Source organism: Pogonomyrmex barbatus, unplaced genomic scaffold, assembly GCF_055798465.1.
Source record: "Pogonomyrmex barbatus isolate J1 unplaced genomic scaffold, ASM5579846v1 scaffold14, whole genome shotgun sequence".
Lineage (NCBI taxonomy): Eukaryota > Metazoa > Arthropoda > Insecta > Hymenoptera > Formicidae > Pogonomyrmex > Pogonomyrmex barbatus.
In genome coordinates, this window is record NW_028297110.1 from 1,886,277 (window position 1) to 1,912,762 (window position 26,486).

General features: G+C 39.2%; 2 protein-coding genes across 3 annotated transcripts; both read right to left on the minus strand.

Moving 5' to 3' along the window:
- Positions 1-1,667: 1,667 nt before the first annotated feature.
- Positions 1,668-6,640, minus strand: LOC105428373 (CAAX prenyl protease 1 homolog). Its single transcript, XM_011640661.2, has 6 exons — positions 6,277-6,640; positions 5,871-6,017; positions 5,407-5,610; positions 4,768-5,295; positions 4,243-4,386; positions 1,668-4,132 (listed from the first exon to the last, which is right to left on the minus strand). The coding sequence occupies exons 1-6, from the start codon at positions 6,376-6,378 to the stop codon at positions 3,914-3,916; spliced, it is 1,344 nt and encodes a 447-aa protein (XP_011638963.2). The 5' UTR covers positions 6,379-6,640; the 3' UTR covers positions 1,668-3,913.
- Positions 6,641-12,592: 5,952 nt separating this feature from the next.
- jumu (Forkhead box protein N4 jumeau) lies at positions 12,593-26,434 on the minus strand. 2 transcript variants are annotated; one of them, XM_011640662.3, is made up of 4 exons: positions 25,473-26,434; positions 17,176-17,452; positions 16,038-16,895; positions 12,593-14,859 (listed from the first exon to the last, which is right to left on the minus strand). In XM_011640662.3, exons 2-4 carry the CDS (start codon positions 17,442-17,444, stop codon positions 14,166-14,168), a joined length of 1,821 nt encoding a protein of 606 aa, XP_011638964.2. In that variant the 5' UTR covers positions 17,445-17,452; positions 25,473-26,434; the 3' UTR covers positions 12,593-14,165. The 2 variants fall into 2 exon arrangements, with proteins under 2 accessions (XP_011638964.2, XP_011638966.2); XM_011640664.3 differs by having other exon boundaries at positions 20,699-26,434.
- Between the last annotated feature and the right edge of the window lie 52 nt (positions 26,435-26,486).

Sequence of the window (26,486 nt, forward strand, 5' to 3'; positions counted from 1 at the left end):
TTTGATTCTGAAACGTTATCCTTAGACGTTCACTTCGCGCCTTTGATGATAAATAAAAACTGGATTGTTAAGAGATAATCGTGGTAGACTTTTTAACAAGCCGTTAAATTAGGATAGAGTAGCATCATTTTGTCGCGTATAACGACGATGTTTGATATTTTTCACGTTAGAAACGCATATATGTCTGTTTCTTTGCTTTAAACTCACTTTACTATAAGTTCCGTTTTACGATCATATATTCATATATATGTGAGTTCCATGAACAAAAACAGAAATTGTATTTACGAGCGTATACTTAATGAACATAAATACAAATTGACAAGATGTCCTTTCTTTTTACTAGTAGCATGCTGATACTTATCGTAATTTTCAACACACCAATGTCCATACTTCAATTGACAAAAGTATTCATAATATTCTAATACGTACATTGTAACGCATGTGAAAAAGAAAAAAAAAAACTAGAACTTGTAAAATGTATTATGCAGATGACAATGTGCTGACATTTTATCTTACATCATTCATACTTATTTGTTCGATTAATTTTTCTTTTTTTTTTTTTTTCTTTTTTTTTTTTAGAAACATAGTTTACATATCATAAAAATGTTTCGAAATTAATATGAATAATACAGATCGAAGCATTGTTGGGACAAATAGAATATTGTTATTATTTATTCAATATCTAATTGCATTTGTTTTCAATTCATATAACACATTAAAGATGTAACATATAATCACATGGTTTCATGGATGTATACAATTTAAAAAAAAGAGTAAACCTGGAGTGGTGCGCGGCACTACATTCTAAGATTTTATACATATGTCAAAATAGGATTATAAATTTTAAATTCGACTGTATAATGAAAAATTTTTTTAAGCGTGCTACATTTTCTCCTCCTAATGTTCGATATTATCATTACAATTTTAATATTTGCCAGAGATAATATTTTAATTCTTCAAAGATCATCTTACTTTTTTAAATATAAAAAATTAGTTTCTTTGCAATATTAGAGATACTATCAGTTTTTTAGTTTGCCTCAAATTGAATCTATTATTCTTCCTCATATCCGTGTATAAAGTAACAAAGATTATACTTTAGTTCTTAATAATACTTTTTGTATATACAAAATTACATTAACTTTTTCATTTTCAAAATTATTTTCTTCTGAAATGAAATTTTTATAAAAAATGATTCTGTTTTATATTTTTGTCTTATTTTGACACGCAAAATAATTTGTTTTTAGTTAGTTTTTAATACATTATAATTCTTCTAAATGTATGCTCTTGTGTGTTGTGTGTAAAATATTTTATTTTATAAGATTATTTCATCAAACAATTGTAATTTCCTCTTTGCTTAAAAGGAATGATTTACGTTTATATATATATATATATATATATATATATAAATAACAATTTTGTCTTTAGAAAATTGTTAAATAATTGCAGAAATTTTATGAATTCTTAAATATTTAATTATCCATATATTACGAGTATTATCACATAATATAACAATGTTTTGCCAGTCCTGTTCAAACAATATATTTCATCATTTAAAAGATCAAAGATAATCCGATGTTCTTTTTAATCATTATGCTTTTTGATGTAATTATTTTGATTTATTCAAAAATTAAATATAAATATAATTAAACATCGATTAACAATTTGAATTATATTAAAAGTTTAATGATAATTCTTTATTCTTTTTAACAAGATTATAAAAGATGAATTGATTAATCATAAAATAATTATAAGATGTTTTGTCGCATGTAAAGAGAAAGAAAGAGAGTGTGTGTGTGTGTTTAATATTTACGTTAGTAATTCTATCTTAGCGTTGTTGTTATCAATATTTAGATCTAGGAAATATTAAACTATTTTAATATTATTTAAATAAGGGAGCATTTATAGAAAAGGATATCAAACAGGATAGACACAACAAAGTGGTCCGGGAAAATCGGAAAACTAAATACTCTCTGATAAATTGTAATTTTTCTCTAATAAGAATTTGATTAGAGAGGTCCGATTGTAAAGTTATTAAATATTCATTTATATTTTATCTTTTTGCGAAAAATCTTCTGTATGAACCGACGCTATATAGAAGCAGTACGAAACTGCATCTGTAATAGGTAAGTATTATAATAAATTTAGATGTAAATTGTAATAAATTTTCTAGTGATAATTGCACAAAGAATCAATAAACAATAGATGCGCGAATATTTCTAAACTTTTATATTTAGCAATCACTTATTAGGAATTATATAAGATCAATGTGAGTCAGATCACGAGCAAAATTTACAAAAGATGCAATCGAATTGTCTCAATTCATCAAATGCATTGTTATTTTTCTTTAGAAACTAACATAATATTTAGATGTTGAATTCTCTAATTTGCCATTTTTAGTTTAATCAACTGCGATGAAGTAATATTGCGGATTCGTGTCGGATTAAACGAAATAATATTTCCGATTTAAACATACAAAATGCTTCTATAAGATATCGAATCGATGATGGTTTGATTCAGTATACGTCATTATTCGGTATGCCCACAGATTAGAAATACGTAATGAAGTCAAAGTTTCGAGCTTATATAATATAAAGAATATATATACACATATTACATAAGTAAATTAATGTAAATTATAAACAGGCTAGCCGCAATTTATACTGCAAATATCTTAGGAGAATCTTAAGTTTTTATTTTTATAACTAACGTTACAAAAATTAATACGCACACGTACATCTCGCTATCTTTGCTTTTAATCTTCAATCACATCCTCATTTTGGTTACATTTAGGGCTATATATCCTCACACATATATATATATATGCATATATATGCATATAACATATATAACATATATATGCATATAACATATATATATATATATATATATATATATATGAGAAGTCAATGTTTATATCAATGCAGCTTTCAACTGCATGTAGTGGTGTATAGATAGATTGAATGCTTATATAAGTTGTATAGATAATTTTAACAGTACGAGTGGTCACTGTAGAAGAGACCAGATATATTATCTTCCTTGACATTGTCATACTGTGAATAATTGGATTATGAAAACATTAAACACACATCTTCCTCGACATGCATTTTAGCAAAGTTATTATAAAAAAGATAAAAAGTTGTATGCTTATCAATGCAAGAATAAACACGTGGATTATTCACAGATGTTATACACTTTTACAATTTCCCAGCATTATAAAACTAACATTAAATGGAAAATGTCAACTTTGTAAATTACATTTTGCGTTTATCACATCCAAAAATATTTTTATATAATGGCAAAAATAATTTATATAATTTAAATGTTTAATGTTATATCTATAAATGATAGATAACAGTGTCGGATAATAAACACAAATTCTGTATGTACTATAAATGTATGGAACATATATAAGATACGACAATCATTGAAAAAAATGATATTCGAAATATTCAACCGAAATATTCAACCGAGATCTCTACAAATATTTTACAAAATATCGATTATTTTTCACAAGTTTATATCGGAAAAATGTTTACATATTAAATATTAAATGCAAAAATATATTAATATATATATATAAATATATATATTATATAAAAATGTTGGACGATAGTGAAGCTTTATCAGAAATTCTTATTCTAATTGGAACAGATTGTAAAAGAGAAATGCATATTGAAATAAGAACTATCGAATCTCATTAATATTATGACAATAAATAGGAAGCATAATTATCTTGGACTAATGTTTCGCACAACTGGAGCAGATCCGCTCAACTGCATAGCAGAATTAAAAAGAAAAAAAATGCATCACATATAAAATAACTTGAAGAACCATTATACATGTTCGATAAAAACTTTAGGCTTCGTCTTTTACGTTTGCAAACAATAGAAGTATGAAAATCGGGTAGACTTTCTTATTTACTTTTATCTATTGCTTCCAATCGTTCGAGCGTAGGTGGATGCGAATGGTACCAACTAGAATATAATTTATCATATATAGGATATCCCAAATTATCCTTTTGTAATTTTAGCAGAGCCGCCTTTAGAGCATCGCCATGGCCTAATTTAGTGGCGAAATTATCCGCCTGAAATTCAAATCTTCGGCTGATAACAACGCTAATAACACTAAAGATCTGAAAATAATAAAAATATAAATTATATAATCTCTCACTATTTAATAATACAAAATTAACAAAAAATATAAAAAAGAATTGAATAGACATACTTAACGTAACATACTTACCGTGTTCAGTGGTATTAAAATAAACATTGTTACTATAATTAAGCCGATGATAATGGGCTTAGAGTCCATAAAACCAAAAGCGTTGTACATTGGTGTATAGTCCAAAAGTTTGGCAAATATAACAATATTGGTTACAAACAATATCTAAAAAATATATATGGGATGTAATTTTTTTATCAAAAATATAAAGATACATTTAAAAAACTTCTCAAGTCATGTACAGAATATCATTTTAATTTTAATAATATATTCTCTGATTAAAAATCATAATCAATTTTTTCTTAGAAAATATTGAAATTACTATTAGGTGCCAAAAGTTATTTGAAAAAATTATTTTGCTATCAATTTCAAGTAAATATTTTACATTTATTTTACTTTTGTTATTGTATTTTACTTTTGTTTCTATATTTTAATCTAAAAATGTCTTATAAAAATGTGATACTATTTTAATGTTTAACTTACGCAACTTCGAGATCAAAACTTTAAAATAAAGCAACAAAATACAAATTAATTTTAGAATCGTACCTGGCTGAGTAAAAATCCTTTCAGAGTATGATTGTGTTTCCAATGACCCAATTCGTGTGCAAGTACCGCCAGTATTTCGTTTGTCTCGCAACCTTTATTATAATCATTATCTTTGTTAGAATCATTATCGTCTTTTTTGCAATAACCCTTGATGAGTGTGTCGAATAGAACGATCCTCTTATGTTTGTAAAAACCATACAGGTAGGCATTACTGTGCGATGATCTCTTGGAGCCCTCGACAATAAACAGCTTATATAAAGGAAACTTTAAAGAAGCTGCCAATTTTTCAATCTCCCGCTTCAGTTCACCGTCAGGTAATGGCGAATATTTGTCGAATAATGGCGCAATTACTTCAGGATAGAGGATCATCATGAACAGTGAGAATACTACAGATAATATCCATAAATACCAAAAGAAGTAATCTCCACCATTCTTCACAATCCAAATCATACCGCACAGAAGAGGTACAGTGATGATTTGAGATACAATAAACTTTTTAATCTCGTCCTTGATAAAAAATGTAACCGTCTGCAAATGAATATATTAATAATTATTAATATTAACTTATTAATCAATAGATTGTCAATAAAATTATAAATACATATAAAGTCTTTATAATTGCAAAATGGAAACTCTTACTTGTTTATTAAAGCCATGTTTCTCTTCCAAAACAAAAATATCATATATCGTTATTGGCAGATTAAATACATGGAAAAATACATTTATGATGAATAAACATATCGCACTTAGCAATATATCATTTTCATGATTAATACCACAGAATTTAGCTATTTGAATGCTCCATTCCCAGATATAATAATAACCAAAACATAGCAGAATCATCTGTAAAAATATATTAAAAATAATAAACAAATCTATTTTCAAAAAATCTCTAAAAACATTTACTTCTACTTTAATTAATTACATACAGACTTCATTATATTTTGTTACGATAAAAAACGTATAATACAAATTTTTTAAATCAAAATTGGATTTTAGTGTTTAGTACTCATTCTTTTTCTTATTTATACATTTCTTGTGATTAAATATATTTATATATCAATTTTTGAATACACATATATTTATTTTCACACAATACCCACTGTATTATAAATCTTTGAATATATTTCCTGTACAACGTCAAAGATATTTTTATGCAATGCGTATGCACGAGCCTTATCATACACATCTTTTGTCATTAAACCCTCAACTGATTTTGGTAAATCAACCAGCCGCTGCAAAAGTGTTCTCTGTAACATTTACAATATACAATTAATTTTTGTACAGTTTACATTTCTAAGAGTTTATCTTTTTTCGAAATAACTAATAAAGAAACTAAAATATAAATGGAAAATAATTAAAAATATACATGTGTATATTTTAAGTACATGATTTATAAATAATTAAATCTTGTTAATTTTAGAAGCAATAAATCATTTTATTTCATCAGTTTATTGTAATAATAAAATTTAGAAAATGATTGTTATAAGGTTATAAAGATAGACCTACCTGACGGAAGCTCAAATAGTAATTCCAGAAAGTTAATATCCATATCATGCACAAAATCGTTCCCAAAATATGCTGCTCCAGGAAACTTATAAGTGCCTCCATTTCGCTAATAATAACGTGATATTCTTGTTAAATATACTCGAATCCCTAGCACGCCGAGTACTAACGAATACTCTACGGTATGGATAAAAGATAAGATAAAGGTTAAAGTAATATAAATATGTAATTTAAGATGCACGTGAAATCGATTGGCGAGTTCTGCACTTGTGTCCACAAATCTTGACCAATCAAAATTGATACTGTCGCAAAAACGCGACTTACAATCGTAAAATCTGTTTTTGCGTTGTGCTACACTTTCCGCGTTCAAAATTAAATAAATCAATAATTAGAAAGAGGAAAGAAAAATATGAAAATTTGAATAACGTAAAATAAATAATAGAAATACGAAATAATTTTACTATGTATAATTATTAGATTTTGATTGCTTTCGAAATTTTGTGCCATTTTTTATCTAAATTTTTTTAATACTTTTTATTAAATTTTGAAATTAAAATTTTTTTTTTATAATAAATATGAATTTTGATGATAATTATTTAATGTCGATAAAGTTCAATGAGACTTTATCAACTACCGAAACTGTCGATAAAGTTCTCCGTGATTTTATCGATCATTGAAACTGTTAGTTCCTCTAGTAATTAATTCTCGATAAAATTTTCATCTTTAATAAATTATCTCTTTAATAAATGGCAAAGAATTAAAAAAAAAATATATATATATATATAGAGTTCATTATTTCGGATATTGTAATTTCAGGAATTTTATAGCCTTAAATATTCTTTCATAAGCAATTGGTATGCCAAAACAAGACAAAGGTACGCGCATTTACATTATAACGATTTTATAATGAGATTTTATAAAGTTGTACGTTCGGTATTCCTAAATGTTTAGACCGTTGTTTTACATCTGGGTAAAACAAAACTTTCAGGCAATAATAAAAAATGCGTTCAGGCAACGTGCATTTATTGGAAGTCAGTCTGGCGAGGGAAACGTCGCGCTGAAGCGGAACGACGACCATCCGATACCGTGTGATTTAATACGAGTAAGCGGCCATTCTTCTTCAAGGCTGCTCCTTTGTCGTGCTCCTCGGTCAAATCTTCGTCGTTAGACTCCGTGGATCAGTCAGGACCGTGCTCTTGCCACAGTGACCTCAAAAGAGAGAGAAAGAACTTGCGAAGTACCGGACGACATCGAAAACTCAAGATTTCGTACAAGACGCGATTTCTTTCGATCGTCCAAAAAAAATTTTTATGTCGCACGAATCTTGCAATAACAATCTTATTATGTTTGCTTTATGTCAAAATTATCACCGTCGAACCGAAATTAAATTGAAACTGAGTTATTCACTATATATATATATATATATATATATATATATATATATATATATATAAAATTATTCTTAAAAAGCAAGAAAAATATTCTCATGCTATAAAGCAAGAATATTATAATAAAAAGAAAATATTAGTCTTCATTTGATTGAATTTGTATTGATGCTTGACTTTTATTCAACTCAAGATTATAATTCTTGTCTAATTATGATTCTTGTTTTGCATATGAGAATATCTATATAAATCAAAATTTTTCTCAAAAAGATTGTAGTATTCTATTTTTTATGTTCATATATGAGAATATATAGGTTTAGCTTGATGACTAATTTTTTTTGTATATAGAAATTTTGAACTTGATGGAACTCGCTGGCTGTACCGTGTATCGGGTCGGTGTAGAACTCGAACTAGCTGAAGAATTTTTAGAATTTCTTAGAATTATTACTAAATAATCGACTTTTCGGAAAAGCCGATTGACGTTGCATTACTAATGGAAATTCCTGACGTCGCTGGGTATCGAAGGATTTCACTCAGCCGAACGATTTTACTTCGAAAGGATGCATTCAAAAATTTGATAAATGGAAAACAATCTTGCGTCTCAATCGGGACACCCTGTAGAGAGAGAGAGAGAGAAAGAAGGAGGGCCATAAAAGAGGGGTGAGAAGGGGAATAATCAAGAGCGGCATTAACAAACGCATATATGTGGTCGTCTGGTCCTACTAGCGCTGGTCTTTCACCCGCGGCGTACGAGTAAAAACCTTGGGCCCTCCCCGTCCCCCCTCCCGTCTCAGCTTTATTTTCGTCAATTTCAAGTCGGGCTCTGTGTCTAAGATGCACTCCTCGATCGCTTCTCTCGCGACGGGAACTTAAAGGCCGCGCGGGGTCGAGAGGGATCGCGGGAGGGAAGAGGGAATCGCGCCTACGACGGACGTCTGCCGAGCATAATGCGCCAGTATGCGTTTCCTCTCTTTTCCCTTGTCCCGTAGAGGCGACCCGAGAGAGTTTCAGGCCGCTTCTGCCTCCTTTCCTTTCTCTCTTCGCTTCACAAGAATTCCCATTCAGAGAGATTAACTTATCTCTCGGCTGCGCCCGGGGTGGCCGCCTTCGAGCGAATCACTCGACGTAAATTCAGCGTTTACGTGCGCAACGGAGTTCTATAAATAATTGATAGATAATAATAAAGCTAGGAGAGCGAGCGAGAGAGAGAGAGAGAGAGAGAGAGAGAGAGAGAGAGAGAGAGAGAGAGAGAAAGAAACACAGAATGACATGTAAGGTGCACTTTCACTCGTATTACTATTGGAGAATAAATTTTTTCCAAATATATTAGATATGCAATAATAAGAAATAAAAGATGGACATTTCTATATATATATATATATATATATATATATATATATATATAAATGTCCCCTCCTGCAAAAAGAACAATATCAGAAGAGCATGATCGGCGAGGAGGTTGCGTGTAAAATTTCAAGGATTTACCGTAATTTCTAAGAATTTATTCAATTCCCAAGAATCTTCCTTACCTCTAGGAACTTTTTACATTTCCAGTAATTGGAATTCCGAGAATTTCAGAGTTTAAATCATAAAAATCAGGAGTCTGAAAAAGATCTCATATAATTTGCTTTTTAATATTTTAATTTCTTGCCCCGTTAGAAATCTATCTTCTAAACCTTCGCCTTATAATTGCGTCGTTAAGTACCGAAATGATAAAAAGAAACGTCAGATTTTAACTATCAGTAAATATTTTTTATGATTTTATACATCTATATTGATGTGTATTCTAATCCAAAAGTTATACGAATAGTAATATAAATAGCTCTACGTACTCGAGGAAGCAAGAGATAATTTTCAGGCGTCTCTTGAGAAACATCTTTAGAAACGTCTTTTGGTAAAGTCCTAGAAACATTTAATTTTTAAAAAAGGCCTGTCTTTGAGAGACATCCTTTAGCGCATGGAACGTCTCACCAGGTTCAAGTTACTCTTCCTTTCCTCGATGCCGCTGATAAGTCGGCATACGTAATACACCGGATCATCGCAGACGTCGTTTGAATCGATGTTGTACACACGTTGTTGTCGTGAGAGCGAGACACGCAGCTGGACGGAAGACTCGAAAGATGAGCCAGAACGACGAGTTTTGAGAAACAGAGAGAGAGAGAGAGAGAGAGAGAGAGAGAGAGAGAGAGAGAGAGAGAGAGAGAGAGAGAGAGAGAGGGAAAGAGAGACTGAAGTTGTAATAGAAAATCTTTACGTTATTTATTTCTGATCGATTACCATCCCTTGATTTGAACAGAGAAGATATACACCCATTTCATGTTTCAATACTTGCAAAGTATTAGTTTATTTAATTTGCGGCACACAGCACACAGAGTACACGTGCGTAGAATCGTGTAACCTTTTTTGATCACGCTGTGCCGGGGACTTGTTCTCCGACTCTACGCGATAAAGAGAAAGGATTAAACGGAGAAACAGAAAGCAAAAGAGAGAGAGAGAGAGAGAGAGAGAGAGAGAGAGAGAGAGAGAGAGAGAGAGAGAGAGAGAGAGAGAAAGAGAGAGAGAAGCGAGGAGGGAGGAAATGAGAGAGCGAAACAAAGAGGAGGAAAAAGAAGTCGTAAAAGAAAGTGGGAAGGAGGGAGGGAAGGGGACGTACTACAAATATGAACGTAAGACCGACTGTAGTACTATGAGTCAGTCACACCCACAAGCTGGTTATGGATTCAAGACTCTCTCTTCCCTTCTCAATGCGCTCTCTCTCTCTCTCTCTCTCTCTCTCTCTATTGCATTTATGTTCTCCGTACGCACGGCGCGTACGCGCGTTGGCGAGGTCACACGTGCGTATCGTATCTATCGGCCTTGCCGCGCGCCGCTCTTAATCGGTGCGATGCTCATTGTGCTCGTAACACGACACAATGCGATAACGATGCGAGATAGCGTGGGAGTTTTCGGAGCATCCCGCGCCCGCATCGAGATAATCGGCGAGAATCGATCAGGGCTGTAGCACAGCCTGTTGCGAGGAGAACGAAGAAGAATCGAGCTCACTTCCAAGCTTCCCTCTCCCTCCTTCCGTCGAGGACTCCCGAGGGAACCTGTGATTTTTCTTCCCTTTTTTTGCACTGAAATCGCAAGATTTTCCTCTCGTGGTGAACCGTAAAGAACAATCGAAAACGCGAAAACGTACTCTCGACGCGATAGTCGAGTGTCTCTATCGATCGAAAGATTCTTCATCTTCTTTATCACAAAAAGAGAGATTTTGATGAAATTCTGAAGATTTAGATTGGATATAGATTGGAAAATAATTGTTAAACCATCGATATAATTATATGAAATGTTTAATGATAATACTGTATAAATTTTTAATATTCTCAGCAATTTGAACTTTCGGAAGAAACAACTTTGCTGAAATGTCTAAGGATTTGGTCACAGATATAAATTGAAAAATACTTCTGTTGAGTCAAATAATGGGTGAAATAATTATATAAGATCTTCAGATTAATTGTTACAGCATGAAAATGTGTGTAGTGATCCAAGCAAAAAATCATGATGTTAAAGTGATGCCAAAATGTGATTACCAAAAAGTCATCATTTTAATATCGGAGAGAACAGTTTTGCTGAAGAATTTAAATATTTTGGTCAGATACAGATCTAAGATATAATTTCGTTAGACCAAAATTAGGACGTTTAAATTGGTTGCTAGAATATAAAAAAAAACGGTGCGGTGTTACCACGCTTAAAATGTTCTACAGAATAATTTTGAACGCCCAAGAAAATTATTTTCAGATCTGTATCTGGCCAAATTCTTACGCGCTTTAGCAGAAGCATTCTCTTCGTGTGTAGGACCTGCTCGTAATTCTCCAGAGGTGCGAATCGTCCGAGACTTGTTTCTCGGTCTCTCTGATAAAGGCGCCACCGATCACCTCGGGGGCTCCTAGCGAACCGTAAACCGGTCCTGGATGCGCTTCGTTGGTGCTCGAAAACACCTGACGAAACGTCCGCAGCGATGCTACGATGCAACTGATAAATACACCGGGTGGGAAAGGGACGGAGGAGAAAAGGAGGCGAAAAGAGAGAGAGAGGGGCAGGGCATACGGCGTATATTCGGAATGCACGCGCAACCGGACACGCGAGGAGGATCGTCTTTGTGCGGACGAATGGATCGAACAAACTGGGCGCGAATCATCTTCGCGGAAGGTGCATCTTAATCTCGTGTTTTATCGCTGCATTTCGAAGTGATCTAAGGATCCAAGGAGGATCCAAGGCGAATCTCTCCCGCTCCTGAAATCTCTCCCGGCAGGGCGATGCTTCCGAGGACGGTCGAGGAAAATCGTCTATCGGGGTGAGAATCGCGGGGCCCGACGGGGCCCCGAAGTCGGGGTCCGCGATAGAGGGCCCACGACCTGGCACGGCGGCGATCTCGCGTGAGCGCGGTCGAGTTCTTTGTGATCAGGGCTCGAAACCGGTTTCATTGGCGGAAGGACTCTCTCGCGCCCCGTCGTCCCCCGTGGCCCTCCTCCTCGTACGCCGCAGAGCATACACCGAATATGAATCGCCCCGCGCGTTTCAATAGACCGAGTGCCCTAGCGTGTGCACGCGTAAAACTGGTTATCGCCGATCGCGTATGTAATCGAACATGCGGACGACACGCGTGCGACGGCTGCGTATCGATAAACGCGTGCGTGCAGATGCGACGAGCGGCGTGTCAACCCTCTCGGTCTCTCCCTCTCTCGCCCCCTCCTAACTTTTTTTCTTTCCATGTAGGATTACGTAAGCGGAGCGGTCGTTCCGGTGTCCCGTCATGAAGTTGCGCGCGAACGGATACATGGAATAAGTCATCATTAATACCCGCGAGTCAATTATGCGTACGCGTAACAAAATTGAGGAAACGGAGAGGGGCTTTTATCGACGATCGCCGCGATCACCCAATAGGCACAGCGTGTGCTTATCAGTATTTTATTACAAAACTGCAGTCATTGCACATATACAATTCATTCTTACGCATTAATTTCGTGCGCTTACACGACGTTACACACTCATTAACGTTATATAGAAATATTACAAACAGGTACAAAAACTACGCTACTACTTTTAATCGCTATCTTATGCTACGAGATCCTCGCTCGCTCATTCACACATTCATACACATTTTTCTCTCTTTCTCTCTTATTCGCAATCACTTATTTGTTTATCGATTATCTAAATGCCTCGTAAGCGTTAGAGCTGGGTCTTGCTCGCGTGGAATGAAATTACGTTCGAACGCAGCGAACGATATATAAATATAATGTACAAATACAGCGCCATAATCGGACGAAATATCGATAATGAAATCCTTTAACTCTATAAATTCACTCGATTGAATTCGTATTGATTCTTTTTGAAATATATAGAAATAAATATCTGATACATATCAAAAGAATAAGTTAGATTTTATTATCGAAGTCATCCATATTCTAGTAGTCGAATTTTTCTCCGCTTAAATTTGGAATCTTGCAATTGCAATCTATTGCAAAAATATTTGACGATTAAAATTAGAATAAATTAGAAATTCCCTACCGTTAATTAGCAATATCAGTCGATATATCAGTAGATATATGTATAACTATAATGCATAAAAATCATAACTTTGAAGAGCTACGATTTTAAAAATAGGATTTTATTTAAAAAAAAATCTTAAAAAAATGTTACGTAATAATCACACGTGAGGAATTAATTGAATTAATTACAATCCTCGGTGTGAGATCGCGTGTCATGTTTACTGTTAATACTACGCATTATCCGCTCATATTTTATCTTTGACCGTTCTTGGCAGTGACGATTCCATGAGCTTTGTTTGTCGATTTATTTTCTATCGCGGACGGTACGTGTGTAGAAGAGAGAGAGCTGACGTCTGTCCCGCGCGTTATTTCCGCATTCCGTATTTTCAAGAGTAGCAAATAAAAAAATCGACAAGTAAATGATCGTTAAAAAATGTTTATTATAAAATTTGTAGTGGCGCCATTAGATATGCTAGATGAGCGCAAGGGTGTTGCTGCGCGGAGCCTGGGTAATTTAGTAAATGTAACATTAACGTATAGCCCTCATGGCGAACGCCAGATTGGGATCTCTAGTTCTAATAAAAAATTCTTTTTTTCTTTCTCATCATATGGCTTTCTCGCAAAAATGTGCGAACATAATATTAAATAATCGCTTGCATCTGAAAACTTTTTATCCGACTGGTCCCACATTACGGTTCTTTAAAAAAAAAAAAGGAAAAAAAAAGAGAAATTGCCTTTATACATTCTGTATGTACAGACATTTTTACACTTTAAAATTACAATTATGTACAAGCGCGCTGTATAAAAAAAGTACGTCGTCGTCATATAAAACACAACTATTTACAAATCCCTGGCTGGTGAAAAAGGTTTTACCTTTCAATTATTTACAATAGTCTGGCAATAAAAAAAAAAAAGGATGTGTACTTGGCCGCGTGTATATATTTAAATAGGAGATCGTGTGTAATGTCCCAGATATTTACTCCGCCTCGAGGAGCGATCCTGCACTGGGAGTGGCACCAGATCGCAGCGCCACGAGATGCGCCTTTCTTCGGGACGTCGTGGCGTCGACCTGCTGGTACACATAGTCGCCCTGTATCGGCGAATCCGAGACGGTCTTCTGGCGCTTCGCGCACGAGACGAACTCGTAGACCTGCACCTGGGGCTGCTTCTGCCTGGGAAAGTCGTTCAGCCGCGTGTCGAGCAAGTCGGCCGCGTCCATGAGATCGAGATCCTCGTAGAGTTGCTCCACGACGATGTCGTCGACGAGATCGAGCTGCTTGGCCTCGTCGTACGTGACATTCTCGTCGTCGTTGACGATCTCATCCACCACGGAGCCGCCCGTCTCGGAATCCGCGTAACTCTCCGTATCCTCATACGCCTCCTCGTGCCTCTCCCCCTCGTACTTCATCTCGCCTCGCTCGAGAAGCTCCAGTTGATCTGGATTCACCATCGCCCGCTTGATCGCGGTCGGATCCTTCCTTGACCACTTCCGCACCTCCTCGTCCATCTTGGCTACCTTCGATGGATGGATGGCCCAGAGGCAGCCCTTTCGCTGACTACCATTGCCGGGTGGTTTCTCGATCTTCTCGAAGCACTTATTCAGCGACAGATTGTGCCTCACCGAGTTCTTCCAGCCAGTCGGCGCGGTCGTGAAGTAGGGAAAGTGCCGGCTGCGTGAACGAAAATAGGAAAATGGGAAATAAAATTTGCGCAAAATTTATTAGTATTGGGAATCGAGGAATTAAATATACCGGCCATAATTAATCTAGTCAATGATTAATAATTATATTTATGGAATTAACAGATCGATCGAGTTTAAATCGGACTTGATTGAATTTCTAATAATATTAAGGTCGAATTTTACAAAATTACATTTCTCCGTGAATAAAGAAATTTCCTTTTATTATTTAAAAAGTTTCGAACAGAATAATCTGTAAATCGACCGTGCTTCAATATTTTTGCTTGACGTAAAAAAAAAAAAAAAAAACTGCAACGAAATGCGACTACGAAGTTACGAGGAACGACAGTTATTTTACGAGCATGGCCGTGAGTTGCAACGGCGAGAAACGAAGGCAGGTGGTAAACGAGGAGAGCGGGATCTGCCGCGTCGATTTCTAGGGGGGACTGTACCCCGGCGTGCCCCTGGTTATTCCAAGAGCCCCATACAAAATGGCAGCTTCTCGCTTAGCTCCCTTTCCGTCCCGTAAAACCGGAGAATAAAGAGAGAAAAGACAATACTTTTGCCCCTCGTGTATTCTAAGGGAGGGGGAGCTTCACCAGTCCCTTTATCCTTCCGGCCAAATGGCCGAAAATAAACGAACGGGCGACACGTTATTCATCAAGCAAAAAGTTGCTTATTGTTTATCCCGAAAATATCACTCCTTACGACAGTATTTTATGATCCTTGTAAATTATAATAAATAACGTATTAATACGTAAATATAGTAAAAGATTTAACTTTAAAAGCTCTAGAAAAATTATTTATAAAAGTTATTTAAAAAAGCTATTCTCAGACAATAATGTTATTTTGAACATATTTATTTTACAAAATATGTTGTTTATCAAACATATTTGTTTTACAAAATAAAACGAATTCTCCTTTTATTGTATATAAATTTTGTGTATAATAAGAAAGTTGCAATTAGATTTTATGAAACGCACGACCAAAGTAATAGTCAATATCCGAAGGATTTTATTACGACAAATAAAGTGCATACTTGAAAAACATTTGAATCAAAGAACGAAACTTCTGGTTCTTGTATCTCTCGCAAATTACTTCGATTTAGCAATTTACGAATGTTAATTAAATATCCGAGTTGTATAACAACAAGCTTCTCAGAGCACTCACCACATAAAGTTGTAGATCTCGGAGACCGGTAACGATCCCGTTCGGCTGTTTTTCAATGCCATCGCGATGAGACACGAATACGAATACGCGGGTTTCGGATAGGAGTTGTCACGACTCCCCGTCGTTATATCTTTCTCGCGCTTCGCCGCCTGTATCATCACCGTCGTCGTCGTCGCACCTGGACTGATGTCGTGCACATTGTTGTTGTAGGACATCTGTTTGCGAATGTGCTGCAACGTTTGACCACCGGGATTAGCTGCGAGCATCTTAATATCTTGAACTTTGACTGTGCCAGATACGGTGCTTATCTTGGGATGCATTTGCAGCCTCGTCAGCTGTATTGTCGGCGAGGAGGCGGCATTGGTGGCGGTGGCGACGGCTAGCGTCCTGGCGCCGACGCTTACCGCCGACGACGACGACGACGACGACGACGACGACGATATCGACGTCGGCACCTCCACGCTCGAGGGTGTGAGCGGCTGTTGAATAGTCGCATCCTGCTCCTCGTCTTCCGTTTCCTCATCTTCCTCCTCATCCTCTTCCTCCTCCTCCTCTTCCGTTTCCTCTTCCTCCGTCTCGTACTCTGTCTCGTTGTGCTCATTCTCGATCTCCTCTTCTTCCTCGCTTTCGTTTTCCTCATCGTTTTCGGTTCGGTCGACTTCACTTTCGTTCTCCGTCTCCTCCCCCTCGTTTTCCGCAACGTTCTCCTCCTCTATACTCGTCATCTCCACCATCGCCGCGTCGCTATTCGCCGCTGGGCTGCGATTAGGCATGGACATGCTACGCGGTAATATCAAATTCGGATCCAACGTCAAAGCTAGTTCGCTATCGCTGTCCAGATTCAATTCCTCGAGGTTACTATGAAACAGAAAATGTTAAATATTCTATAAAACTAAAATCGCAAAAACCAAAAACCATAAACCGGGCTTCAAAGTTAAAAACAAAAGTTAAAAGAAACTTTGTTTTTTGACCTTTATGTTCCTTAATTTTTGTTATTAAAATCGTATATAAAGTTTCTGAATTTTCAAGTCTTGGAAAAATAATTCGAAATTCTATATCAATACTTTTCTTTCTGTAAATTTTGATTACTTTTATAATGTCTCTCTTAAAACAAAAAATTCCGGGAGACTCGTCTTACCTATTCGAACTGTGGCTCTTATCATTAAAACCGTTCAGATCTTCATCGGTCTCGGTCAAGACGTCGTCGAAGTCGAAGCCGAGGCCTGGACCAAGCCAGCCAATTTGGCCGGTGTTATCGCAACGGCGAATGTCCATATGAAACATCTCTGGACGACCCTGAAAGGCGTCGGAGATGCTGTCGCTGCCAAACAGGCAGTCCCATGTTTCCCCAGACATTCCCTGCTCCATCCCGACAGTATTGTACGCATTTACGGTATCCAATTCCATTCACTCGACTGCAAGAAGAAGGATGATAGGATTTTTAGAGAACTATCATCGAATGGCCTGCCAAATTACGGTGGCGGTCGCCGCGAATTATCCTCCCGGAGTAGTTTCATTTTCGTAAAAGCGACACCGTCATCATAACGAGGCCCAGCGCGCGAGGTTCGCTCTATCGTGAAAGCGGAACTGTACTTTTATAGCCTCCATAAAGTATCTAGTTCCCCGTAGCAATATCGTCGCGATATCGTCTAGGAGAACTTTTATATCACTTTACATTCATTTATATTTCATCGCGCCATCTATTTTTACATCATTCTACTATTCGTTTATATTTTATTACGTCATCCATCTGTCTGCGTTATAAATCAGGGATGCAGGCACTCGTCTATGGTTTTGCGTTACGGCGACTGCGGATAATCCTGAAAAATTCCCACCGCTTTCTCATTCTCCCGTCGTGGACTCATCTATATCTCGGTGCCGACGTGCTTTTTTTAACCGGGGCGCATTTCGACGGATCGGCATACGTAACTCGTAGATAGATCATTTTCGCGGTGCCTCGTAAGGGCGCCTGGACCGACATCTACGGCACCGCGAGTTGCTCTGTCCGGAGAAATAATAGCTCGCGTGAGAGAACACGTGAGAGTTCCCGAGAGAGTTCCTCGTCGAATGAAAGCAGATCTGTTCCCTGAAATAGCTGGCGATCGAGACGGTTCAAGGATCAACCTTCCTTCGACCTGCTTCCGAGTCGTAAATCATCCGCGAACTTTCTTCATACTTTAATTGTATACAAAAACAATATGAGAAAAACCAGCAATATATAAATTATTATTACGTATGCATTTGTTCTCTGATTCTATTTTCGCATCCTAATAAATTACGTATGGAAAAAAAAATTTTGCAATATTTAAACGGTATTTAAAATCTTGCCAGATATTGAAAATAATTTTGAGTCATCAAAATATTTATATAAGACGTTGGTTGCGTAAGGAAATAAGTTTTGCGATAATATATTATCATGCTGAGGAACCTTATATAAATATTTTGATGGCTCAACAAAATTTTTTTTAGATCTGTATCTGTACCAAATTTTTAGAAATTCAATGATACTGCTTTTTCTGTGTACGCTTGGAAAATTCTCACGTTATCTTACGTTCTTATCAACGTCGTATATTATGAGTACACCGAATACGGGGATCGACGGCTTAGTGTCTCTCTACGCCAAGCAAGGACGATAGATTTTGTATATATGTGGGAATCTCATGTACGCACAATTACACGTGCATTCTTCTGTACGTGTATATGCGTGTGAGTGTAAGAGAGGGAGAGGGGAGAGAGAAAGAGAGAACGTACGAGGATCTTGAACCCATAACCGGCTTGTGGGTGTGACTAACTCATAGTACTACAGTCGGCTTACTATATGCACGGCCTCCGTAGTAGTTTCCTCTCACCCTTCCCCCCAAGTTCGTCCACGGCTCTTTTTTTTCCCCTTCCATCATCTGTGTCTCTCTCTCCTTGATACTCTCTCATTAAAAATTAATAACGGACAATCGACGATATTTCCAACAGCGAAAATATCGCTGGAATAAGCGAATACGTGCGGGAAGGAATCCCGCTTAGCGAGGAGATATCGCTCGCGGGGGCGGCGATATTATGTGCGCGAATAATAAGAAAATTCGGCTCACGACGACGGCGAAAAAAAAAAAATCGTCAGGGTCACGTATGTGTATTTATTTCGCTTTGCACCCTTTTTTTTTTTTTCTTCTTTTTTTTCCCCGAGCGCATGATGTGGCGCAGCTGAAATGAACAGACCCCCTTTTCTCGTTCATGTACGCGTGTACACGCGAACGCCAACCGGCATCGATTCGAATATTCCACCACGTAGATTGTGCGTAGTCGCAACATCCGGATCTCGCCATGGACCAACCGTAGATACACGCAGCCGCGCCGTGCTTTTCGCCGAGTATCGATCTGATACGTTTCTACCCTCCCCGTTCCTCTGTTTCGCTCCCCCCCCCTCCCCCGGTCCCATTCCATCCACCCCTCTGACATCTACCCTCCCCATCCCCTCGTCGTATCCTTCCCCCCGGGCCGCTGCGGCCAGTATTTGCGAGCTGCAAGAGTGTGCACCCCGCGCGCAGCGTGCACCAATGCCGCGCCCAGGTTCGTCAGGGTGGCACCCTAAACGCTCCCCTATCCCCGTTCCCCATTTGAGAATTTCTCTCTCTGTCTCCGTCTCTCTCTTTCTCTCTCTTCATCCCTCGTGATTCTCCCGTGTAGACTGCTCGTTTACCCCTTAATACTGCTCGCTAGGGGCGAATTAATGCTTCTATCTTTGTAAATAGAAAAGCAGATATCGGATTTTGTGTTATTCGTCATTTTTAGCGAGTTTCGAAATATTGCTGCTTCGTCACGAAGAGTCTCGCTAATCGATCTTACATTTCATAAACCGGAAAAATTGACTAAATCGATACGAATTTTGACCATATCGAGATTATAATCGAGATGAAAAAAATTCTACGTAGCGAAAAACATTGCGATTCGGTAAAAATCAATTTTTTCATCATTTAAAAAATTCTTCCCTCTGCTACACCAATTAAAAATATTTTTACTTCCGATTGAAAATTTTTAATTCCAATTAAATTTAGAGACGGCAAAAATCATTTATTTCCGTCACGGCACTTTCGACGGATTAATATTGATATGTGCCATTAAAAAAAAAAAAAAAAAAAAAATGTTGGACAGAGCGATTGGTATACATACAATGACGTGTCTGCGCGCACGTCACGTCGAACGTATAACGCATGGCATCGTACGCACGTGGCCGCGCGGAATTGGCGCGAAAAAGTCCCGTCGTTGTCGACGTCGACGTCGCGACGCGTCGTGTCGCGTGTCGTCGAGGCGACGATCGCACATGCCTCTCACGTCGAGTCTCACGCCGTACGGTGACTCACAGAACGTTCGGGAAATTGCGGGAAGTTCTCTGGAAATATTTTATCTCCGAGATGTATTCTCTTGGCGTGAAAAAATGTTCTTCCTCTCTCGTATTCCGTTACGTGTTTCGCGCGTGGTTACCGGGAGTGACAGATAATATCACGGGGTGTGTTTCGCTTAAGACCACGTCAGAATATCGATTGGCGCGCGAGAGATATATTTCTTCTTCTATCACGTCCGCGTTATCCGGAGCTCGGGCTGTGATTTAGAAAGGAAGCGGGCGAGCTCCAGATCGCTCCTTACGTATCGGCCCCTAATAACATACTTACCGCAGTTAAACGAGATTATCGTGGTGCCTTCGAGAACCGCAGAACCTCGCGCTCCTCAGACACGAGTCGCAAACACGGTCACCTAATCTCTCAAACAATAAATACGGGGATATCGAGATTAAGGGAGAGACCTCGTGCATTAACGATACTTTCCCCAACTCTATTACGAAAGACCGTGTAATCGCGCACCTGAAGTGGACTTCTCAGCTTAAACTCGTCGATCTCACGGTGTGTTTACTAATCCCGTCTTCTACTAATTCGATTGGGATTTCCAGCCTCGGAACTTTTTTGCTTTCACCGGTCGGACGGATGAGCCAATCGACGGGGGCCGCGACGGAGATCTTGCAAAATTTCGCACGTCTGTACCGCGTATACACGCGATCTACAATGAAACGACCCTCCTTTTTCTCAATATGTACTGTTTACAAGGTAGAAATTACTATGATTTCACCGCGCGTCAAACGAACAAAACGATACGGAGTAAGATCGGCCGATCGTAACTACTAATAAGCTCGTATCGATAAAATTGCGAAACTCCGTATTCGCGGGGAATTCTTATGTTATTCTTCTCGTTTTTTTTTACGCGTACAGACGAATTACGCAATGTTCGCGCGTGAAAACGGGTCGCGCCTCGTAAACTCGGGAGGGGAGGGAGGGAGAGAGGGAGGGGGGGGGGGCGCGTTTTAGCGTAAGAAACGCAGCTCCGAACAGAGGCGGGAATCAGGCCGATCGCGTCAGGAGTTTCCGCGGCTCGCTTCGCTTCGATATTATCTAAGCGCCGCGAAAGTGGCCGGCGAGTGTTTCCATTTCGCTCTCGCGTCATCGCTAAAACGAAAGACCGACGGGGATCCAACGGCGAAACAACGAAAGCACGAAAGCACAATGGCGCGTTAACCGCGCGCGACCCCCGCGCCGCGTCACGCCGTGCCAAGCCGAGCCGAGCCGAGCCGAGCCAAGCCGAGCCAAGTCGTTACGCGCGCGAGAGGCTACGGTTAACGACGCGAAAATTGCCGATTGTTTCGCAAATTCGTTTCGCGATGAAAGAGAGCCGCGGAGGCCCCGCATCGAAATGCACTCTTCTAAAACACATTTCGCCGCGGCTAATCCAGCGACCCGCGTCTCTCTCCCCCCCCCTCTCCTTCTCCCGCCGCGCACGACCGAGCTTTCTATTTTATATTATTACCTGCAACACATCGAGGATAGGTACTTTATGTGTATAAAACAAAGCGAATAATTAAATGAATTGAGCATGTATTTAAAAGTGAATGTTATTTATCGAGTACCTACTTAAAAGAGTAGACGGGACGTCAGAATTAAAATTAGACATATGCAATTTTCATCGCGTTCGTCGTATGCAATTTTCAGGCGAGCTAAAATTACGAGAAGAAAATCTCGTTTCTTCGTAAGTGGAAAATCGTTTGCAGTATCGAGATTAATTTCCATCAATTCAACAAGATTAATAGGATATCTATTCAAGCCTGAAAGAAAATTTCTTGAAAATTCTTCGATTTTCAAGGCAATTTGTTGTTCAAAACTTCCAGATAAATTGAAAGCATTTTTAAATGTATCTTATAAATAAATATGTTTTTGTAAACAATCTTTAATATTTTCTATCCACAAAAATTTATAAAATAAAATTAAGAATCACTCTAGTTTCAGCAATCATTTGAAAAATTTTAAAAAGAACTATAAGAAAACTCTAAAAAATATTTAAAACTATTAGAATATAAAATTATTAAAAGAAATATTCATTTTCGTTTTTGAACAAAATTGCAACAAAAATCGTCTTTAAAACTGAATATTGGATTAATCGTAAAGTCAGTGTGCTCTGAATTTAGAATAGATGGATCTATTGTTGTTAACAATTCAATCGATAAACTCTCGATTAATAAAAACAAAATATTAAAGAGCAGAACTTTCTAAAAAAAATTTTCTGATTTTTAATGAAATTTCCCGAGAGAAATTTTCCGATTTTTCAAGGCACATAAACAAATTTCTTGAAAATTCCAGATTTTCCAGACTTTTCCAAATAATAGATATCCAATGATTAATTTTTTGATGAAACAGAAGCAGAAAACTACGAAAAACTACACGATGCAAATAAAATCATGCGTATTTCACTGTTAAAATATTTCTTCTCCGGAAGCAAAACGCATAACTGTATCGCGTCACGCATTCGTAGAGATTATCGTAAAGTTATCATTGTACACCACTCGAGATCTTAATTACGTAACGCTGAATCGTTGCGAACGAAAATCTTTGAAGAACAGCACGATCGTACGATAAAAACTATTCTAAGCAGTGTTCACGTTGTAAATCTCGCTTCCATGGAATCGAGAAGGAAACGTTTACTTCGGCGCAGAAAATAATTTCCTCTTCTTTACCGCGAGCATCTCGCGAACAATAAAATAAAAAAATAAGAAAAAAAAAATACTTCCGTCAAAAGAGAGGGAGAAAAAAGAGAGAAAAAGGGCTGTTTCGTCATGCTTCTGTCCCCATGTTTCTTCGTTCCTTTCTGCTTTCGTTTCTTTATCCTGGTCGCGTTCTTTCTCTTGGTCTCGCAGAAATAATCGTCCGAGAACACGAGAGAAGCGATGATACAAGTCTGGCCGAAGATGAGACACGTGGCGCGTGGAGGGACGAAGAGAAGAGAATGTGAATTTCGGTCATACCTGTGCAGGACTGTGAACGTTTCCTGCGGCTGGCATATGGCGAAGTGAAGCCAGAAGGGATTCGGGGGTACGGGGTTTCCCGGAAGGTTCTCACGGTCAATAGCTTTCCCGGTGGCACGCGGCTGAAAAGTGCTCGGAGGGGCTGCCCTTGTCTCCCCTAGTTTACTTCCCCCCCTCCCTCTCATCGTCCTTTTCCGTCCTTCCCCGCGGGGCACATTCGTATTTTGTTGCTCTCTTCCATTGTTCCCTTTTACATTTAGAAAATTCAGAATTATTTTGTAAAGGAATTATTTTGTTCTTTATCCCAGCAAATGATTAATGGAACTTACAAGAATAAATCACAAGGTTATTTAGAGAAAGCGAACAAAACAAAATAAAAAAACAAAAAAAAAAAAGAAAAAAGAAAAAATATATAAATAGGGACAGAAGAGTAAATAGCGGGGAAGACGAAAGGACGGATTTTATCTCAGCGGCGTTATTCCGGCGGCCAATTAACGTTCGCGATCCGCGCGAAATTACTATTCGTGGCCATCAATGGAAATCGATACCGTTGGCGGTTTCGGCGACGAGGACTAACGACGCCGCCATCGTCGCCGCCGCTGCCGACTCCAGATAATAATTACGCGGGAAACATCACGATATCCACATACATACATTCGATACATCCGCGAAAGGGAGGCGAAGGGAGCCTCGAAACAAACCGGAAATCGGAAAACTCGGGCGCCGAGGAGGGCAGCGTGACGGATAATCTCGATTTCGTCACATCCGATTTCATGGAAAAATTTCTTTCCCGCGAGGATTCTTCGTCTCGAAATTTTCCCAATGTCAACAAATACTCGGAGTTTTTCCTCGGAAAATTTTTCGGTTTTCCGACCAGGAAATTTCGAGGTATTTCCAGATGGTACGTCGGAAGGATGTTCGGTATTTTTACGAAACATCCGCTTGCATTTTTTGTCCCTTTCCCTTTTCTACCTTCATCTCTCTCCTCTTCTTCTCACTCTCACTCCCTTTCTCTCTGTTTTCCTCACTCGCCCTCACGCGCGTATTTGCATATTACCTCTCGGTTACGCTATACTTACTTTTCATTGTCTGTAACTTTACTGGACTTACAGGCTAGTGTGCAGTGTGTGTATCCATTTACCCATCTCTGCCGGGACGCTCAAGGGAACTCTGTGTCACGGAGTGCATAACGCTTTCTTTCTCCCTCGTCCCTCTCTTTCACCCGCACACCTCCATGCGTTCTCGCACACGCACACGCACGCACACGCACATGTACACACATACACACACCACCTACACACATGCATACATATATACGTACCACACATGGCTACGCATTCACGCGTCGCGTACACATCTTACGATGCCGTTTTCTGTTGCGTATGCATTCTCCGTACATACGGCGCCCATCGATACGCGGGTATATTTGCTCTGCTTTCGTGTTTATTTTATTTTTTTATTTTTTTTTATCTCTAAGCTTAATAATAAACATTTTCTCGTTCTCTCTCATATCGTACACTCTCTTCCCGCCGAAATTCACGGAGCTGTGCTCTCGCTCTGGTGAGCGATTTTGACACCCAAGGCGGAAGAGGCGGCCGGATTGTTTACGCCTCTCGGCGGCGATGTCGCGGGCGCGATCGCGATCGGCAACCGCGAAATTCGGCGCCGTTGCGGAAATCGTGAGAATAATCGACCGGGAATATACCGGCGACATGCGCGAGATAGTACAGCAACAGCGAGACGAACGTTGCGATCGCGGATTATAAATTTTTTTTTTTCTCTCTTCTCGGAAGATCCGCGAGTGTTCACCCGCGGAGTCACAGTCCGCCGAAATGAGAGAACGGCGAGAACGGGAAGAGAAGAAAAAAAAACACAGAAAATCCGTTGTTGTCGATCCTCACTCTGTATCGTGTCTCGCTCCGATATATATCTCTCATTCTTGACAGATGGAGAGATGGAGAGCGCGCGCGCGTCGGCGAGAGACGGGACAAGAGGAGACGTGACGGAACGAGCCGAGACGAGAGAGACGAAACGGGTAACAACACACTTTTTTTCGCGGGCGTATATTTACGCGGCGCGTAATATAATGGCGCCAGACCTACCGTATATCGATACCGCGCGTCCGACGTTCCCCGAATCACCCTGTCCCGCGCGCGTCGGCCAGCACTTTCACACATATATTTACGATGCGAGTCGCACGAATTTTCGGCGCAGCGCTACCATGTATAAACGAACACCGACACGGGTCCCCCTTGACGGAACTGAGGCAACGTTGGTTGACACGAGCTGGCCCGTGAACAAAGACCACAAGATTTCAAATCCCGCCGCGCCGATTGGCCGGCCGCGGTCACGTGGCCGCGGCGGCCCGCGTCCTATTGGCCGGCCGCCACGGGGGTGCGAGGACGTTTTGAACGATGCGCCACAATGCACATGGCTGACAAAGGCGGACTCTTCCCGCGGGGGAGTCTCGGCCAGGGATCGACGATCCCAATGGCGCGGACGATCCGCGATCCTCGCGCGATCGGAGCGAGGTCGACGGCACGGCCTTCGTCGTCGGCGCGATTCGCCAACTCTCGGCGCACTCAACACTTTACTCCCTAACCTTCCCCACTCGAAAAATGGCCGAACCCAAAACAACACCGCGCGCGCGGAAACACACTCGTTGATAACGGCGCGTAATCACGGCCGCGTCCCAGTCCGACGCGCGGACCCGCGCGATTTTTCCGCCTCCGTCACGTCGCGAGGCGCGCCAGCGCCGAGTCGCTCGCGAGTCCTGTCGCAAAACACGGTGAATAATCGCCCGCCTCGTCCCATGAACGAGATTGAAAACGACGGGCGAGTCCATTACGGCCACTACGGAGGGGAGTCAGGCAGGCTCCCCGGTTAAGAATGAAACACACTACGCGCCACCGATAATGGCGGGAAGATACGATACGTACACACGCGCGTACGCACGCACGCCGCACGCACGCGGCACATGGGGATCTTTTATTGACCTCCGAGCAGGCAAATACACACCGCGCACTTGATCACCCCGCGATCTTCTCGCTCTCTCCTCTTCGATCCCCGGAATTTCGGCCGAATTTCACGCGAAACGTCCGATCGCTCCTTTTTCT

What these genes read in the sequence shown, in the direction of transcription:
- jumu (XM_011640662.3), bottom strand. Translation starts at nt 17,444, where the DNA reads ATGGAATTGGATACCGTAAATGCGTACAATACTGTCGGGATGGAGCAG. An exon ending in AAGAGCCACAGTTCGAATAG is followed by an intron (nt 16,896 to 17,175) that starts GTAAGACGAGTC and finishes TCTGTTTCATAG; the next exon opens with TAACCTCGAGGAATTGAATC. An exon ending in GAGATCTACAACTTTATGTG is followed by an intron (nt 14,860 to 16,037) that starts GTGAGTGCTCTG and finishes TCGTTCACGCAG; the next exon opens with CCGGCACTTTCCCTACTTCA.
- LOC105428373 (XM_011640661.2), bottom strand. Translation starts at nt 6,378, where the DNA reads ATGGAGGCACTTATAAGTTTCCTGGAGCAGCATATTTTGGGAACGATT. An exon ending in ATTCAAAGATTTATAATACA is followed by an intron (nt 5,611 to 5,870) that starts GTGGGTATTGTG and finishes ATATTTTTACAG; the next exon opens with ATGATTCTGCTATGTTTTGG. An exon ending in AACATGGCTTTAATAAACAA is followed by an intron (nt 5,296 to 5,406) that starts GTAAGAGTTTCC and finishes ATTCATTTGCAG; the next exon opens with ACGGTTACATTTTTTATCAA.